At 41.9% G+C, this 19,566-nt stretch overlaps 2 protein-coding genes across 17 annotated transcripts in view; one reads left to right on the forward strand and one right to left on the reverse strand.

Moving 5' to 3' along the window:
- REV1 (REV1 DNA directed polymerase) overlaps nucleotides 1-5,656 on the forward strand; it is an 81,924-nt gene extending 76,268 nt beyond the window's left edge. For 11 of the 16 annotated variants that reach the window (XM_039867125.1, XM_039867126.1, XM_039867128.1 and 8 more), the window contains 8 exons: nucleotides 1,039-1,204; nucleotides 1,409-1,611; nucleotides 2,591-2,824; nucleotides 3,423-3,540; nucleotides 4,126-4,346; nucleotides 4,436-4,592; nucleotides 4,836-4,938; nucleotides 5,247-5,525. In XM_039867125.1, the coding sequence (XP_039723059.1) occupies nucleotides 1,039-1,204; nucleotides 1,409-1,611; nucleotides 2,591-2,824; nucleotides 3,423-3,540; nucleotides 4,126-4,346; nucleotides 4,436-4,592; nucleotides 4,836-4,938; nucleotides 5,247-5,358 (1,314 nt within the window). In that variant the 3' untranslated portion in view covers nucleotides 5,359-5,525. Of the gene's footprint in view, nucleotides 1-1,038; nucleotides 1,205-1,408; nucleotides 1,612-2,590; nucleotides 2,825-3,422; nucleotides 3,541-4,125; nucleotides 4,347-4,435; nucleotides 4,593-4,835; nucleotides 4,939-5,246 lie in introns of all 16 variants that reach the window. The other 5 variants (XM_039867121.1, XM_039867122.1, XM_039867123.1 and 2 more) reach the window with 2 other exon arrangements.
- A 205-nt stretch (nucleotides 5,657-5,861) lies between these two features.
- The window catches only part of EIF5B (eukaryotic translation initiation factor 5B), a 71,724-nt gene continuing 58,019 nt past the window's right edge, over nucleotides 5,862-19,566 (reverse strand). Inside the window, exons 15-24 of the mRNA XM_039867138.1 lie at nucleotides 15,212-15,343; nucleotides 14,624-14,806; nucleotides 14,328-14,489; nucleotides 12,776-12,907; nucleotides 11,187-11,318; nucleotides 10,956-11,032; nucleotides 10,674-10,838; nucleotides 9,209-9,347; nucleotides 7,529-7,690; nucleotides 5,862-7,214 (exon numbers count right to left, since the gene is read on the reverse strand). Coding sequence (XP_039723072.1) covers nucleotides 7,107-7,214; nucleotides 7,529-7,690; nucleotides 9,209-9,347; nucleotides 10,674-10,838; nucleotides 10,956-11,032; nucleotides 11,187-11,318; nucleotides 12,776-12,907; nucleotides 14,328-14,489; nucleotides 14,624-14,806; nucleotides 15,212-15,343 — 1,392 coding nt within the window. The 3' untranslated portion in view covers nucleotides 5,862-7,106. The remainder of the gene's footprint in view (nucleotides 7,215-7,528; nucleotides 7,691-9,208; nucleotides 9,348-10,673; nucleotides 10,839-10,955; nucleotides 11,033-11,186; nucleotides 11,319-12,775; nucleotides 12,908-14,327; nucleotides 14,490-14,623; nucleotides 14,807-15,211; nucleotides 15,344-19,566) is intronic.

A 19,566-nucleotide genomic window follows, 5' to 3' on the forward strand; every position in this document is an offset into this window, starting at 1 on the left:
GGGTTTATTTGCAGGTTTCAGCTCCTTTGATAGAATACAAGCAGAATAGAAACTGAAAAACTCGTGACTTTCTCATCTGACCTGATCTCCTTATTTTTCAGAGAAGAGTCAGATTTGTTCTGAAAGCTCTTTGCTGTCTGCCTAGATTAATAATTTTATATCTTGAGTTTTTACAACACCTTTTTAAAAATTAAGGACTGACTTTATATGCATTATCTTGCTTCCTATTCACGTTCGTTTAGAAGTAGATGGAACTGGGAGAGACAGGGCAGCTGCAGGTTCTTGTCCCTCTATAAGGTCTTTTTTAATCAGAAGTTTATTCTGGTGTCTGACAAAAGGCGGCCTGGCTGGGTGAGAGAGCTTACCACAGGCATGGGAAGATGCCTTTGAACAGATAGATGGGAGGGCTTCGAACACGTGAAAACCTTAATTTTCTTGAAACTTTGGTCATTTGAGTTGTGTGCACACACACCTGAGTAAGGGGTAGTTACTTGGCTTGGTGTGGGTTTTGCAGAAGGATCGAGCAGCTGCTGAGGTGGCCATGATTAAACTCCCAGCAGCACTGTTCTAACAGGCTTTGGTAGGGGCAGGGTGGCTGTTGCACAGATGCCTGCAGGGTGCTACTGCCCTCCAAACCCCACGTCCATTTTTTAATGTCATTTATTTTATATGAAATAAGGTTGCATATAGATGGTGCTCTATGTAAATTTTTTCAAATCTTATTTCAAAATGTAGCTGGCTGGAACTCCAGTGGGGACAGCACCCACTTTCTGGGACTTTCTGATTTTGAAGAGATTGAGGTTCGTTTGGGTAGAATCAAATATTTGCAGATTGAGGGGACTAACTGCTCACTAGCTAGTGTCAAAGTTATTTGGTAATAAAATCATGTACAAAGCTGTTTGCATACTTCCATTTAACCTTGTATCCTAGAAACAGGATTTAGAAGATATAAAAGGAGGGTTTGCTGAGAATTTTGCTCAGTTGAATACATATTTCACTCTAGTTTTCCTAGAAACATGTTCTTTCTTCTGGTTCTAGGTTGGGATTCAAGTGAACCAGTTAGTCCCAGCTATCCCAAAGCCTCCCACATGCCCCAGTCGCCCGTCAGCTCATCCAGGCCACTTTCCTGGTGGGTCACACTCTGTCCTCGATCTCTTCCAAGTCCAGAAAGCGAAGAAATCCACAGAAGAGGAGCACAAGGAAGGTTGGTTGCCTCAGCGTGGTTCTTGTTTTGGTGCCTTTTGTATCCTTAGGCAAGTTAAAAGTGGTCTGGCCTGGCTACACGTGACCTTTTAAGAAACAAAGTATCTGATTTCTGGTGAACAGTAATAAAGTGTGTTGAATTAAAGTGCCCCTACTTCTCCAGATGATCTGAAGAGGCTATTTTATGTATTTTCTATACTTTCAGTATTTCTGGCTGCCGTGGACCTGGAATTATCATCTGCTTCTAAAACCTGCACTTTCTTGCCATCTTTCTCCACACATCTGACGTCAGGCATCAGTCCTGTTACTGGCAAAGTCGAGTCTTCAGGGAGATGGAACGGTCTGCGTTCTCCCATCAGGTTAAAGTCGAGACTTGACCTGAGCGTAGAGGTCCCATCACCTTCCCAGGTATCTCTTGGTTCTGAACAACAGTTTAAGTATGGAAGTGTGGGGTAAGAATGACATTTTTAATCTCTTTTTCAATATAGTCAAGAAGGAGAGAAAAAGTGACTTTTTAGGGTGGCTCATGATATTACTAAATTCTGAATGAGAAATCAGTTTAGGTGAAAGATTGTGCTTTTTAGAGATTTGCAAATTTTTGTATAGTATGGTCTTTAATTTATAAATGCATATATGCATATATGTATTTTCAAATTCATGTTTAGTTGTCTACTTAAAAAATCTCTAAGCAGAAATGTTTCTAATGTCTCCAAAATTGAACTACTGATCTTTCCCCAGCACTGTGGTGTTGCAGCTTTTGCAAGTTGTAAAATATAGATGAAAGCCAGTTCCATAGACTGCCACTATCACAGCCACTTTACCTCTTTGTGATAGTGATCACATGCACATACATACTCTGTTCTGCATGCAGCTTTGGTGGTCATTATTAGCAAAGGCCTTATGTCAAAGGTTTTCTCGCAGCATCTACAAACAGTTCTCTGTAGTGGATGACTGTCCCAGCATAAGCTATTCATTTGGTTGGTGTAGGCTGTAGATGGCATACTGTTGGAATTTTTACTTTTTGGAAGCCTAGGAGGCACTTTAAGCTATACTGGAAAAGTCGACTTCTCTGCTGCACTAAGTAGCACTGTGTAAAATTCTGACCCAGAAATTGGACATCTGCCTTAGTGTGGCCCCTGCCCATGGGTAGGGTCTGAGATTGGGGCTTAACAAAGGCTCTTCGTGTCTGTCTGCTCCTCTTGCAGGAGAGTCAGTGAGTGTATTTGGGCTTCAGGTTTCAGTGGCAAAAGGCCGGGATATTCCAAAACTTGTGCTGGTTTTGGGGGTGCTTTCCTGGCCTAGTTAGCCATACTCAGTGCCACATGAATGCTCTAGTACATCATCCCGGATCATGGCATAACCGCAGACTCCATGTGTGTACTTGCAGCTTGACCAGTCTGTTCTGGAAGCACTTCCACCTGACCTCCGGGAACAGGTGGAGCATGCCTGTGCTGCACAGCAAGGAGAGCTGCACAGTGACAGGAAGAACCAACCGCTAAATGGCTGCAGTACAGGAATTTTGCCACAACCAGTTGGGACAGTTTTGTTACAAATACCAGAACCTCAAGAATCTGACAGTGACTCGGGGATTAATGTCATAGCCCTCCCAGCATTGTCACAGGTGAGGCGAGGTTAGGGCCTTCCATCAGTTTCAACATGCTCCCTGTCCTTCCAACTCAGAGCGTGTTGGCCCCTTTGCACCTGAACTCATTGTAGTCCACACCCTATGCATTGGGGGACAGGGGGTGCTGGCTTGGCACCTCGAGGACAGAGACTGGCAGCAGTGTCTCCTGAGGCTGTGGTGTGTGGGCGCTTCCACCTAGCAGACAAGCAGATATACACACCTGGCTTGTGTATCACTGGCCAGAGACCAATGGGCAATATTTGAGTGACGGTGGGGGAAACCTGATCATATACTGGGGACTCTCGTCTTAGTGTGGCATTTTAAAAAACATTATACATGAGCCTGACTTTCTTGGGTGCTTCTTACCTTGGGTTTGGTTTTGTTTTTTTTTTTAGTTCATACTCAAAATTTTATTCCTTATTCTCATTCTAAAACCTCGTGAGGATTTAATGAGTGAGCCCTGATATTGAGGACCTAATAGGATTTCATACATATCAGAGAAGTTTGATTTGAAAACAAAATCTGTTTTGTGAATATAATCCAGCTGCCATGAGAATCTACTTGGGTGTGACTTGAACTTTCTCTTTCCCACCAGGTGGACCCTGAGGTGTTCGCGGCCCTTCCTCCTGAGCTTCAGATGGAGCTGAATGCAGCGTACGAGCAAAGACAGCGGCAAGGAGAGGCTGCGCCCCAGCAGCCAGCCAGCGCAGCCGGTAAGCCCTGGAGGTGACATGTAGCCAGTAATAAAAGAAATGGCATTGTAGTTGTGCGTGATTACTGTCGTAGGTAATAGCCAAGTCTGAGCTGTCATGTGAAGAGCCCTTCGGATCGGGGGACAGAACAGGTGTACAGTGTGGGTCCATTACAGGCCTAGTGCAGGTTGTATCTGTAACTACTTAACACCATTTTTTTTTTTTTACTTTATTACCAGAAATCTTTCTTTTTAAATACTTGTCAAGGCCATTGTCCTTTGAGACCGATACATCAAAGGACATACATTTAAAACTACCTTAAGGTTTCTGACCGTGGGTCACAAACACATCTATTATGAAAACAGGGCACGGCCTGCTGAGTCGAGTGCTTACGCTTCACCTGCTGCGGTTCATGTAACCCTTCTGTGCAGCCTCTGTGAGGTCAGATCAGTGAGTGGCAGAATATAGACTAGGTGATGGAGGGCCTGCATTCATGAGCTGCCGCCAGTCTTAGCAAGAGGCCTTGTTAGGGTCTGCGTGTGTTGGGAAAGAGAACCGTCCTACTAGGCAGACACATTGGTTGAGTGTCTTACGTTCATCTTTTAGTGCCAAAGAATCCCTTACTTCAGCTAAAACCAGCAGCAGTAAAAGAAACAAAACGAAACAGGAAAAAAAACCCCATCAGTTCCCCCAAGAAGATTCAGAGTCCTCTGAAAAACAAGCTGCTCAGTAGTCCTATAAAAACCGTGCCAGGGGCCTACGGGAATCCCCAGAAGCTGATGGATGGGTTTCTGAAACACGAAGGTCCTGTTCCTGAGAAACCTCTGGTAATATTTTCTAATGCTTCTTAAACTTTGATCTCTCATCAGATCTTGATGTTATGTAAATGTGACACTTTATCATGTTTTCTTATCAGGGTGAACACTCGGCCTCCATCGCAAGTATGTCAGGCCTGTCTGGGCCACAGCCTGGGCCGTCTTCCTGTACCAGACCCCCAGCACCCAGCCTGGCTGGTGCTGTTGAGTTCAGTGATGTGAAGGCCTTGCTCAGAGAGTGGATAACCACCATCTCAGGTGGGCTGGCACAGCGGTAGCTAGGCACAAACACAGCATGAATGGACTCGACTGCATAGATCTCATTTTTCTCAACCTAATAGGCTTAAACCAGCCACTCCCTAACCTTTTATACTCAGGCTGGCCGTGAAAAGTCCCTTGCACAGCCTAGTCATGTGTGTGGTTGCAGAAATGCACTTTCCTTTAACACTGTAGCTTTCTCCTACATCATTGGCTGGTTCTCATTTGCATTTTCCTTTCTAGATCCAATGGAAGAAGACATTCTACAAGTCGTGAAATACTGTACCGACCTGATAGAGGAGAAGGATTTGGAAAAACTGGACCTGGTTATAAAGTACATGAAAAGGTATCTGTGGCCTGTCACACAGCTAATCAAGGGGGGCGAGGCGCTGAGTGTTCCGTGAACTGTGTTTCTCCGGGCTCATGAAAAGGGCGCCCTTCACTTTGACCCCAGAGAGAGAAATGCCATGACACTGACTGGGTGGTGCTCCCTCAGTGGTGTAGTTTAGAACCACAGGAAGTGCTTTCAGGTGTTCTAGAGTATGGGTTGTCAGAATCGATTTTTGATTCTTACATAAAAATGTTAAAACCCTAAAGCTGTTAAACTGGTTCTTGAAGGAATCGTCAGCCGCCTGACCTCTCTCACACCTGCAGGTTGATGCAGCAGTCGGTGGAGTCAGTCTGGAACATGGCATTTGACTTTATTCTTGACAACGTTCAGGTGGTTCTACAGCAGACTTATGGGAGCACCTTAAAAGTCACATAAATACCCCGGGAGCTCGGCACTCCCTGCTCACTGTGCCACAAGTGCTTGTGAGGTATTTGCAATGTGCATGGTAGTGATGCTCCGAGGTTTTATAATTTTAAATTTCTTTTTGAGCAAGTGTTTTGTATATTTTTTTTCAATAAGTGCCAAATTTGTCAGTATTGCATGTAAATAATTGTGTTAATTCTTTTACTGTAGTATAGATTCTATTTACAAAATGTTTGTTTATAAAGTTTTATGGATTTTTACAGTGAAGTGTTTACAGTTGTTTAATAAAGAACTGTATGTATATTTTGTACAGGTTCCTTTTTGTGAATCCTTTAGGAAATGAATCCTGAACTGTTTATTATACTTGCAGGCTAAAAGATCAAGCCAGGCTATTGTAGGCCTCGTGCTAAGCTTTCCAGTTCTTGGAGGTCCCGGCCTGGAGCTCTGCTGCTTCCAAGCCCGGGTAAAGCTTCTAACCAACATTGTCACTCCTGTCCCCAAGCATGAACACTGGAGCATGTTAAGAAAATCTTTACTTCTACGTGGAGGAATTTACATGTTTTGAATTAGAACACACAACACACAATTGAAGACTACGTTTTTTTCCCTGGGAAAGTTACATCCCAGATGGTGTAGAGGTGTTTTCCTTGCCTCTGTTGGCCCTTGAGAAACTGCAGTAATGAATGGCACAGATTTTCAGATGTATATAAAGTATTTTTATGCTGTATATGTTATGCCATAACACTTTAAAAGTAGTTTATAATTCTATGCCAGTGAATACTTGGGAACATTTTCTTCAAACACCCCACATTTTTACTTCATTTGACACTGTGCTATAAATAGGTAGATACTAGAGATCTGGCATAGGAATTAAAGTAACACTGGGGAGAGGACTGTCCTCATGTGGGAAACCATAAAATGAGCTACAGTCCGATTACTAATGTGGATAAGCCATTATGACGTCTCTGCAACAATTCAGAAGCACTACGCTCAAATAATCAATTCCCTGTTGAGTGTCTCATCAAAAAATGTATGCATGATAGGATTTTCTAGATTAAGATTGGTATATAAAAATTCCTCACGTTAACGTGCTGCTGCACATGGTGGAATAGTTAATAAAATAATTCTTGTCCTTAAGAGCTGATGACCTGGGGAGAAGCTGCGCTGAGCTGGAAGCCTGGCAGGACGCATAGGCAGCTGGTACTGACTACCACGGACTCAGACAAGCAGAAAGCAGCAGCCAGCCCGGCTTTATACCATAGTTTCACAAAAGATAAATAGAATGCCTAATTTTCTATTTAAAAAAATTCCTAAGGGCCTATTGGCAGAAGAATGGCAGGAAAAAAAATCACCGTGGGAAGGATATGCACAAAGTATTTCTTACATCAAAAAAATCCCAAGAATCACAAAATCTGCAGAAGCTTGGTTAATCAAATACTGCAGTACTGATTTAATCAGTATAAAATTGAAAGAGCTTTAGGTCTGTAATAAAAATCCAAATTTGGGGAAGGGCAAACTTTAAAACAGCAGCCAGTACAGGATTGGGGAAGGAGTGGGCGAGTGAACAGGCACATTGGAACCGTGGGGACATGTAATCGACCACTGTCAAACCAGTGTAAGTTTCTTGGTTTCTCATGGAAAACATTTATACATCTATTTTTTTCCTTCCATACTTAAGTGCATTAGTGTCCAGATACGTCCATTCCATTTTTGTCTCGTTTTTCTTGCGTTTATTCCAATTCCTGCCCCACGTGGAAAAATTAGATGATTTCGAACACTTTCTTCAGCTCCACAATAAGCTGCCAGTCACTCTTCTGCATCTCGTCTCGGAACCAGTCTTTGAGGGCATCGATGGACTGCCGGCTGATCTGTGAGCACAAACAGGGCAGATGAGACAATGTAACCAAGTGCCTAAGAAGAGCGGGTGGCCAGATGTTACTGCAAAGAAAGCTCAGGTGGAAAGCACGGCGGTGCTGCCAGCCTTCCTCCACAGCTATGGGCGAAACCAGCAGAAGGGAACCTGGAAGGGCACTTTGCCTCAGAGATGAGGCCACACTACGGACCAATCCCTGAGGAAGGATTTGGCCCCATCAGATGCTGAAAGTTCAAACTTGAGCCACTGGGTCCAGGTGAGCACAGCCGACTTCCCCTCCTCTCACAGGCCACCCTGGTGGAGACTTACCTTACTGACGAGAATGTCTGTAGCTTCGAAGTGTCTTCCGTACATTTTGGGAGATTCACCAGGAATAGGTTCTATTTTGACACAGACTTCTTGTCCTTTTTTTGCAACATCCACTTGTTTATGGTTTATTTCAATGCTTGTTACTATCCCAATGTCGACAAACTAAACGATAAGAACAGAAACTACAATGTAAAGCACAGGAAGCCTGGCCATCACAGGCGCCCCAGCTGGACAGCTGAGCTAAAATTAGCAGAAGGGCCAGTCTTTAAGCCTTGACTTCGTGACCCTCCATGATTGCAGGGGGTGTTGCCATCGACAAACTAGGGATTACTCCTCTGTGTCCCCTCTGCCCCTCACAAGGTGGTGTGCGGACAGAAGGAGGGTATAGTGCTTTGGGAAACCTGAAGGTGCTCTGCCAGCCCAACACTGTCGTTTGCACTCCAGCCTTTCATATGCCAGGTGCCACAATGAAAGGAAATGGCAGGCACAAATGTTCTCCACAAGGAGTGAGCTTAGAAGGCTGGTATGGTCAGCAATGGGGGCAGCAGTGGGGCCCGTGGCAAGAACCTCACCTTTCATTCCAAATGAGTTATGAACCACCTATTCGTTACAGCTTGGAGTAGGGGGGAACCCTCTGCTTCCTGCCTGGAGTTTGGTTTGGCTAAAGCCATAACATAGATAAGTATTACAAACAAGTGTCCCAGCAATGTCCACTAAGATGGCAAAGGAGCAGTGACTCCAAGTGCCATTTAGCCCTAAAGGAATCAGTTTCTGGGCAGGGAACATAAGAGGCAAGCTCGGGGCATCTTGCTGTACCAGAAAGGAAGAAAACGCTCAAAGTGCATGGGGCGAGGACATAGTAGCCAGCTTGAATGGGCTCCCATGGACCAAACTAGTTGGTTTGGCTATCAGAAATACTGGTACTGGATTATAACAGCACATTTTTAACATCGGAACTGAATGTATAGCTACTTAGTGAAAAAGTTCAGGAGACGAAGGTTCTTTGCAGAAGTGCGAGGTGATCTCAATTGTGCAACCACTTACGTAGTAACTGATTTATGCAAAGATTTTAATGGTTAATAAAGATTCTGGAATAAAGCTGAGAAACATAAGATTCACACAGCGACTCAAAGTACCCGGGAGACTACTTAGTAATTACAAAGGGAAGGTGTGTGTACCTGATGCAGGTGCTGAGCTCCTGGCATCCCAACACACGGCCTGTGTGACATGCATGAGGCACAGGGGACAACAGAGTGTAGGACCATTTCCAATAACTTAAACTTGTATTTAGTCATGGGGAAACAATCAGACAAATCCAAGCTGTGAAATAATCTGTGAAACAATGGTCTGTACCCTTCAAAAAGGATGGGAGCTTGTGCCTGATTGAGACTGACACATGCAACAGCCAAAGACACTGCGCCTGGAAGGGGTGCTAGACCAGGTTAGCAAGTGCAATTATGAAAGCCATTTTGGGGACAGTTGGTGAAATGCGAACGACCACTGTAAATTACGATTTTCATTAACTGAGGCACTGGTACCACGTGTTAAGACTCAACAGTGATTAAGGAATGCTGATGTTTACCAAGACTGAGGTATAAATTTGTGACAAACACTGTTTGGTTTAAGTTTTTGTCACCATTCTAAAAGAGTACTTTTCATTGAAGCACCACTCACACTTACGTTTTTGCTAGGGACACACATGGGGGTCCCCTGTTTCACCTGGCCTGCTTCCACAGTCACGCCCATCACTATGGGGTCTCGGGAATTGAAAATATATTGCGGGAGAATTTTGATCTTGCAGGGAAATACCGCTATATGCCTAAAAGGGAGAGAATTTTTAAGCTTACAAAATCACTTAAAAGTATAAAACAAATGCAAGTGAATATGAGGCTGCTTCTCCCATTGGATAAAGGCCTTCCTCGCCCCTCCATCTGTCCATCCGGGCATATCCCAAGTCTTAAAGAAGCTATATCAAAGGAGCACTTGGTGCCCAGACTAATGGGCTGAGCCCTGTCCATAGGTATAGAAACCAGAGCTTCGGTGGCACCTACTGCCGGGTGTGGCATAGGTGTAGTCTGTTCTGGGGACCACGCAGCACCATGTCCCCCTTTGTTCTACCATGTTTCAACCTGGTTGATCTCTAAGTCCACTGTGCCCCTGTGTATTGAGCACGTGCTTAAAGTGCTTCCCCAGTTCGCAGCTGTCTTCCTCACCAAATTCTCCCTTTGGTTTCACGACCGAAAGTGAGCACGTCCCAGTCTAATCCCTGATACTGACCAGTCAGTCCTACTTTACAAACATGGCCAGACTGAGCCATCACACCCTATGGCCACTGTGGTCTAAGCCACACCACACCTGGGCTGCAGGAGCCTCCTTACTGGGTCTCAACCCCAACAAGCCACCGGGTCCTGCACCATCTGGGGCCCGCCAATTCAGCTCCCTCCTCTCACCCTCCCCAAGGTCACTATGTGAGGATGGTCTCCTGGTGCTGTCCTCCTGCCCAGGCACTCCCATGTCTAGCAAGCTCACTTCATCCCTTCAGATCGCACAAATGAGCTGCCTCCCCACAGCTCCCTCTTTCTTGAGGCCCCTCCCTGCCTTATTTTGCTTTTAAGCATGTACCCCACTTCTCATGTGGTCATTACCTGTCTGTCCCCTGAGCTCCAAGAGGAGGGGACCTGGTTGGGGCCACTAGTGACGCCTCCAGCGCCTGTGCTATGCCACTTCCACCAGGCGCTTGGCAGTCTGCTGGAGAAGTGAGCTTTCCTCCACAGAATGCCTCACCTCACCTCGCTTCCTACTTTTCCCCACTCTAATTTTACTTCCATTCCATGCCAGTCAAATAAGTAACTAAAGCAAGAAGGCGGCCCCAAATGTAGCCACTCACTTATGAATGAGACCTAGGTCTGCCAAATTTTAAATGGCAAAAACAAACAAACAAACAAAAAAAACCCAGAAAGGATATGTCCCCGGACTGCTGGTCTCGGGTGGGCAGGACTTGGGGTGTGTAACACACCACTTTAGGACACAACCTCTGGAAGATGCCATCCATGCCTCTTGTCTGCATACCTTTCTGGTATTGGATAAGTCTCCAATCATCGGCTTCTCCACCAAAGACCCAAAGTAAGTAAAATCACCAACTTACTTAAATTCTTCTTGTTTCTGTTTTTTGTAGTCTTGTCTATATTTTGTAAAGGCATCAAATAAGTGATAAATAATTTCTGCACTAAAAATTCTAACTCCTAAACTATCAGCCATTTCTTGTGCATCCCGTTCAATTCTCACATCAAAGGCCAAGATGACTGCGTACCTGGAAGGTCAGAGCACATCAGAGAGCAGCCAGTGAGAAGCGGAATATGTCACACAGGGAAGTTCAAAGAACAGGCAGCTACACGAGAGTCCGCGTAGCAAAAGAGAAACCACTTACTGCGGGTCGTGTTCCAGCATCACTGAAGCCTTCATAACATCTTTCTTGTGGACCGGACCGATGTTAATGCCTGCATACTGGGGATGGGACAGGATGGGATGGGATAGGATGGGATGGGACGGGTGGATGGGATGGGGGAAGGCTGGGGAGGAGGGAGGGGTGTTAGCAGCCTGTGTCAGTAACAGCAGCAGCACCACAGCCACGACCACTGACTGGAGGCACGTTACTTACGGGCACCTCTGATGTTCTCAGAAATTCAAGCAGAGCTTCCAGAGACCCCAGTGTAGACGCTTGGACATAGACCCCTTTCTCTTCTAATCTGATAGCATTCAGTGTCTGCTTTAACTCATGGATCAATTCATCCTTGAAAAGAAATTGGATTTTACAAGGTTGGAAATACAACTCTGTCAGCAGTAGCTTAGAATTAAACCATGTTTCTCTTTTTAATATTCATCTAAAAATATGGAACCCAGGCTTACAAAGAGCAAGGCACACAGCAGGGCCTGTGCTGAGTGGAGGATGGGCCTTGAGGGCCGTGCCTGAACTGTGTCCCATGTTACCTGTGAGAGGTTTATGGACACTGACATATATGTCACCTCTGCTCCATTTGGCAAATAAGGTAGATGCGTAAGCAAATGAAATAAGTTTTTTAAGTTAAAAGTACAACATGAAGGTAGTGTGTACCCAATGGCTCTGCTCGACTGTCTGAACTGTGAAATACCCTGATCTCAGTGGCACTTTCCTCTGTCACCACTCCTCCAGAGATGGAGAAAGTGTGAACAAGTAAACCACCATGCCAATGCCAGTAAGATGCAAAAACCCATGCCACCAGGCGCTTGGCAGTCTGCTGGAGAAGTGAGCTTTCCTCCACAGAATGCCTCACCTCACCTCGCTTCCTACTTTTCCCCACTCTAATTTTACTTCCATTCCATGCCAGTCAAATAAGCCAAACGGGGAAAAACTGTATTCAACCGATTGGCCAAACGGGGAAAAACTGTATTCAACCGATGAAGTAACTTGGATGAACCCACTGCACACGTTTTACTGAAAACCAGCCCCCATCTTATCGCCTGATTACTATGCTCTAAAATGGCAGCCAAGACTTTAAATTTTTTTTTTAAAGTTTTATAGTTAATGGATATAAAAACAAATCTGTGACATTTTTAGTCTAATGCATGTTTTCACTTTCTATCAAATACTTATTAAAATGTAATGTATTTATCAGGAAAGAAAATATCTCTGCCCTGTTCTCATTGGCCCTAAGGTAGCCAATTCCCTGATGGCTGTGACCTTACTTTGTATGAAGAATAATGGTGGTGTCAGGACACTAGAGGAGCCATGGGCTGGGAACAGTGGCAACTACTCCTGGGCAAGCAAATAAAGTGTGGCACAAAGTTTGTTTTGTGCTATGCTGGCCCGGGGTGGGTGGGGGGCGGGCAACAGACAGATAGGTAGATATAGCCTTTAGGGTACTCGGGTACCTAGTAAGGTTTTCCTTAGTTCTGTCTGCATATTCAGGTACCTAAAATAAAACGTAGATAAACTACTTCCAGCTCTCGATTCCTTTTTAATTTAAATAAAATATATATTTTAGAATTCTAAATAATTATAAATATTTATAATATTTATATAAATAATTAAGCCGATTCATATGACTATACAAACTGAAGTAATTCAAAAGCATCAACTGTTTACTAAGAGGCCACCAGATAAGGCTTCATGAGACAAAGGTACCCATTTTACTCACCCTTCATAGCATGTGCTCTTCTGACACATGACAGAGTTGACAGCTTTAGAGGAAAAAAATTTAAATAACTTACTTTAAGCACCGGGATTTCATCTTCTTTATAAGCCACCAGGAGGGGTAAACCAGCCAATGTTTTCTCTAAATCTTTTCCAAGAATCTTTACTCCTTGAGCTGCTTCTACTTCTTTGTGTTTTTCATACTGGCTCTACGGAAATGAATATATTTGTTACCATTTCTATTTAAACAGTGGTTAGCAGTAGGACATTATGTAAGAGACAATAGTTTCACAACCTTGGGGTAGAAAAAGATTTCTTAATCTAACACAAAAAGCAATAAACACAAAATAAAAGAGTAATTCAATATTAAAATTATTTGTTTCACAAGATACCATAGAAAAAGTAAAAAAAGTCACAGAGTAGAAGAAAATGCTACAATATATACCAACCAATAACAGGCTAATATTCCGACTACATAAACAAATAACTTGCAAAATCTGTACCATAGATGGATGATGCCAGAGCACATTGAGCATTTCATAAAGGAAGAAATTTAAGTGGCTAATAAAAATGTAATGACCAACCATAATAAAGTCAGGGAAATGCAAACGGAAACAGCAATGTGCTACACACACCCCAGAATGGGAAAAACTGGAAAATCTGAATCAGAACTGATGAAGATGTGAAGCAATGGAGACTGAACTACCACAGCTGGATGAGCAGCAGATGATGCCCGCTGGAGATGAGAGGCAGTGATGACCCCAAGTTTTCACACCTAGTATACACCTAGATAGGCCTGTACATCTGCACCTGGAAACAGTACAAGAATGGCCAGAGCAACAGCATCCATAAAAAAACATTAAGCCGAAGATGGCCTACTTTTCTCATCAACAGGAGAACCATGATATACTCAAGCAGCGGAACATGACACAACGACAACAGGAACTACGGCTACATACAACAATGCGGACAAATCTTAAAATTATTTTTTTGGCTGAAAGAAGCCATATACAAAGGAACAATGAGAATGATGCTATTCACATAAAGTCCACACGTATTTATTTTCTCGGGTATTAAAACTATAAATAAAAAAAGCAAGGTTATTAGTTACTATCATGAAAATGGAAGCATGGTTAGGTTAATCTGGGGAAGGGGGGGTAAGATCAGGAAAAGGCGCACGGAAGGCCTCCAGCGTGTCAGCAACATTCTGATTCTTTATCTGGTCGTCTGCTTCCTAAAAACTGGTTAAACTTTTCTTCTGTGTTTTGTGTACTTTTCTGTATGAATATTTTATTTCATAATAAAAAATGTTAATGAAAAAATAGCAGTATAAACCCATGACATGCTTTAATTTTGTGAAAAGCTTAGTTGACAAATGAGAACATTCACATATTGCCTCGTTCAGAGTCCTTCCTGTATGGAGACACCTGAAATGTGAAGGTGTGTGTGCATGGGTGCATCTGGATGTATGTGCGTACGTGTGTGTGTGTGTGTGCGTACACGTGTGCATGTGTGGGTGTTTGTGCGTGTGTGTAGTAAGCCAAGCAGTTCCCAAAGTGAGGAAACAACCCCAGCTGAAATTCTGAATACAAAACTTCCCCACATGTTGCAGCTCCCCAGCGGGCTCACCTTCACTCGCAGCTCCTTCATCGGCGGGGGTAACAGGAGGCCCCGGATCTGGGTCACAATGGGCCCCTCCACTCCGGGAACGATAACCGTGTCCCCTTCCCTCAGACGCCCATTGATCAGTATCACGTCTATGGTGGTGCCCATCCCTGGGAGAGCCTTGACCTACGAGAGACATCATCACAAAGGAGTGAGACACAGGCTGCAGTACCCCGCCGAGTCAGGTCTAAAAGCGGGACAATGCCCGCCTAGGAGCTGTGAAAGAACGATGAGCAACAAGCTGAGAAGCTGGCCATTACCTCCATCACCTGCGCTCTCAGCTCCTCACACTGTGCCAGTCTCTTGCTCAACATAGTCTGTGTCAACTCGACCAGAAGGTGGATGAGACTCCCCATCCCATCGCCAGTATGTGCAGAGGTGGGCACCAAGGACACAAATGTGCGGGGGTCTTTGTTCTCATAACACAAAGCCGCGTTCAAACCCTAAGACATGAAAGGTAAAGTCACTGCGCAAGGCTGCACAAAGAGGCGCTGGACTGGTACAACTAACTAGAGGTGAGACACGCAGCAGAGGCTGATCATTCCGAAACTCTTATAACGTCAAGAAAAGATCATGCATACCTTGGAGGCATTAATTACGTAACAGAAAAATAGTTTCTTTCCAAGTTAACTCGGATTTTAAAATTAAACTACAAGATCTCTGAAATATCAGATTTCTGATTTTACAAAGAAAAATAAGGGAAAAAAATAAAAAACACTAATTACCATTAATAGGGGCAGAGAACCAGTATTAGTGAAAACGCTTACTTTATTGCAAAGACCATGCAAATGAAAGAAGAAAATTCTCTACGCTACAGGCTCTTCCTGAAGCAGAGAAAGCTTTCTTACCTGCTGTGCAAATTCTACTATGATAGCCTTTGCTCGCTCCTCAAACTCATCCTTTGTATTCTTTTTCTGCTTCTTTAAAGTGGCAGCCACATCAGAGTCAGGGCTCTTTTTCCAATCATACAACCTATCAATCTGGAAAAGATTTTTCGTAAGAAATATCTCTAAAACATTCAGAACACTAGGGAATTTAATTAACATTAAAAACTCCAGAAAACTCCTAACGTGTATTATTTATGTCCAGAAGTGTGAATTACTCAGATGTTTTATTGTACCAAAAGCCCCCGGGAGCCTAACTGCATCCCCTATTCGATTAGAAAGTGCTGAGGTCTGAGCTGCCCATCTGCCATTCATCTGCAAAAGATGAGATCTTAGAATGGTCCTGGGGGGCCATTATCATGCTTCTGGAATTCCAGAATGGTTCTGGAAAACTAGTAGACAGAAGCAAGGGTTATTACAGCAAGTACCATCACCAGGAAACTTACATACCAAACAAACTAAAAATAATTATTCCCTATCTCAGGAAATAGCCCATTTTGTTTTATTGCTCAAATTAGGATTTACTCTGTTTAGTTGATCGAATAATTATTTTCCTTCACTTTTCAAAAGATAAATAGGTACAGAAAATTGTTTAATAACTTGAAAAAACAAAAAAGCATAATCTGTTGACTTGGTCTAAGGGGATAATTTAAAGTAGCAGACCAACCAGAAAAACTGGAGAGTAGAAACAGACCCAGAAATGACAAAGATGATATAATTTAGCATACAAGGCTTTTACAGAACTTATAAATAACAACTTTAAAGGGAAAACATGAACATGCGGAGCTAAAAAATATATATAATCTGAAATGGAAAATTCACTGATGAGCTTAACAGCAAATTACACAGTGCAAAAGAAAAGATTAGTGACCACAGAGATATAGCAATAAAAATGATCCCAAATGAAGCATATGAAGAAAAATAGATGAAGGAAAAAACAGAAAAACCTTCAATGACTTATGGGATGATATTAAGAGAAGTTAACTCAAGTTCTAGAAAGGTCCTAGAATTCTATCAAACAGTTAAAGAAGAGAGAGCAGAAAATATCTGAACAAATAACCAAGAATTTTTTTTAATTGAGCATAAATTTATAAATGTAAGAAAATCAAAGTAGGATAAACATTAAGAAGACTATTACATAATCTCATTGACAAAATAGTCTTAAAAGCAGTCAAAGAAAAGATACATTACATACAGGGGAACAAAGAACTAGAGATAAAAGCCAGTAAGCAATGATGATGAAGGAAAAAATATTTTTAAACCTAGAACTCTATTGTAATTGAAAATATTCAGAAAATATTTTGATCTAAATATGATAAAAACAACATGTCTAAGTGGTGCTTTTTTTAACAGTAAGAGGCATATCTTTAAATGCTTATGTTAGAAAAAAAAAATCTGAAATCCGAAGCTTCCGCCTTAAGAAACTGGAAAAAGAGCATATGAAAACAAAGTAAGCAGAAAGAAAATCAACACTGAAAAACCGTGACAAACAATAATAGACAAACAACAAAGAATACTGATAAAACCAAAAGCTGGTTCTTTGAAAGACACAAATTTTTCTACTGATAAAAGAAAAATAAAAAAACCTTGGTAACTTATATCTAATTAAGAAATTCCAAGCTGATGTGACTTTACTGGTGACTTCTATTAAACACTTAAAGAAGAAATGCTATTTCTATATAATTCTCTCAGAAAATAGAGGAGGAAATACTTCCCAACTCATCTAAGAGTCCATCATTACACTATCAAAACCAGTCAAAAAGCATTACAAGAAAACTACATACCAAAATCACTCATGAATACAAAAAAGCAACAGAAAATTACCAAATCAAATCCAGCAATATTTGAAAACTATATCATGACCAAGTACTCTAATCATGACAAGGTTTGTTCCAGTCATACAAGGCTGGTTTAATATCTAAAAAATCAATAGTAAGCAATAAATGGTACTGGAACAAATGGACATTCGCATGCAAAAAACAATCTAGAAACACACCATACATCCTTCACAAAAATTAACTTAGAATGGATACCTGTTTAGATACAACACCAAAGGCACAATCCACAAAACAAAGAACTGATAAGCTCCAGTTTTGTTAAAATTAAAAAGTGCTCCGTGAAATAACTGAGTGAGATGACAAGCCAGACTGGAAGAAAATATTTGAAAAAGATACAACTAATAAAAAACTATTCTTCAAAATATATGAAGAACTCTTAAAACTCAATAAGAAAACAGAATCCAATCTAAAAATGGGCCAGAGTTTAACAGATACCTCACCAAAGATATACAGATGGCAAATGAGCATAAAAAGATGTTCTACACCTTAGGTTACCAGGGAAACACAAGTTAAAAAAATGACAAACCACCACACACCTATTAGAGTGGCCAAAATCCAAAACACTGATAACACCAAATGATGGTGAGGATGTGGGGCAGCAGGCACTCTCGTTCAGTGCTGGTAGGGATACAATATGGTGCAGCCACTTTGAAAGATAGTTTGGCACTAAAACTAAACTCTTACTATAAGATCTTGCCACCACACTCTTTGGTATTTACCCAGAGGAGTTGAAAACTCATGTCCACACAAAACCTGCACACAGATAATTATAGCAGCTTTAGCTATAATTGCCAAAACTTGGAAGCCACCAAGGTGTCCTTCAGCAGGTGATGGATAAATTGTGGTCCATTAGACAATGGAGTATGATTCAAAGAAATGAGCTATCAAGCCATGAAAAGACATGAAGGAAACTTTAATGCTCATTACAAGAAACCAATTTGCAAAGGCTACATACTGTATGATTCCAACTGCATGACATTCTGGAAAAGGTAGAATTATGGAGACAGTAAGGTCAGTGGTTGCCAGGGGATGACAGGAGGGGGATGACTAGTTGGAATACAGAGGATATTTAGGACAGTGAAACTATTCTGTGTGATACCATAATGATGGATACATTTGTCTAAACCCAAAGAATGTACAACGCCAAGTGTGAACCCTAAAGTAAATGATGAACTTGGGGTGACAATGTGTCAGTGCAGGTTCAACTGTAACAAATGTGCCCCTCTGGTGGGGATGCTGATAAAGGGGGAGGCGGTGCATGTGTGGGGACCGGGGTAGGTGGCACATCTTTACATCTTGCCTTCAATTCTTCTCTGAACCTTATGCTGCTCTAAAAAAGTTTTAAAAATAAAAAATTAGTAAAGCCTCCCAAAAACATCAAGAGTGATTCATGTTGTTACAAAATAAAGGAGAAAAGCCACATGAACATCTCAAGAGATGCAGAATACACACCTGACAAAAATCAACAACCATTCATAATTTTAAAATAAAACACTCTCTAAGCAACCCAGGGACAATGGGAATGTCCTCGACTTAATAAAGTGCATTTACAAACAGGCCTACAGCTGACAACGGTGAGAATCCAAGAACCTTCCCGAGATCAGAAAGAGAGTATGGATGTCCGACATCACTTCAACGTTGTTCTAGAAAGTGTAGTAAGCACAGTAAGGAAGAAAAACCTTACAAAGCATACAAATGAGGAATAAAGTATAACAGTCTTTATTTGCAAATAACTTAATCATGCATATAGAAAAACCCACATGATCTACAAAAGAAGTTATTAATTCTAATCAGTGAATTTACCGAGATCACAAGATAGAAAGTCAGTATATAAAAATCAATGGTATCTCTGTTTAAAAGTGACAATTAGAAATCTAAAAATTTTAAGTGCTACTTACAACAGCATCAAAACCATGAAATACTATGGATAAATTTAAAAATATGTCCAACACACAATGAAACTATAAAATACTGTCAAGAGAAAATAAAGACCTGAGTAAATGAAGAAATACCGTGTTCACTGATCAGAAGACTCAATTTTGTTAAAATGTTAATCCTCTCAGAATTTATCTACAGATTAAATATAATTCCAATCAAAAGCCTAGAAAGCTTTATGTAGAAACTAAGAAGCTGATTCTAAACTTTACATGGAAAATTCAAGGACCCTAAAGTATCCAAAGCAATTGGGAGAAACAAAAAGCTGAAGAACTTACCACACCTGCTTTCAAGAGATACTGTGAAACTACAGTAACCGTGGACAGGTACTAGAGGCATGCGGAAAGACATTCGGGCCAAAGGATATACATACGGTCAATTAATTTTCAACAGATTCAAAACTAATTAAATGAGGAAGTAGAACTTTTTCAACAAAGGCTTCTGAATCGGATGTTCATACGGAAACAAGTAAACTTTGAACCTTACTTTTACACCATGCACAAGAATTAACTAAAAACATCACAGATCTAAATGTTAGATATCTAG

This window comes from Pteropus medius, unplaced genomic scaffold (assembly GCF_902729225.1).
Source record: "Pteropus medius unplaced genomic scaffold, Ma_sr-lr_union100, whole genome shotgun sequence".
Taxonomy (NCBI): Eukaryota; Metazoa; Chordata; class Mammalia; order Chiroptera; family Pteropodidae; genus Pteropus; species Pteropus medius.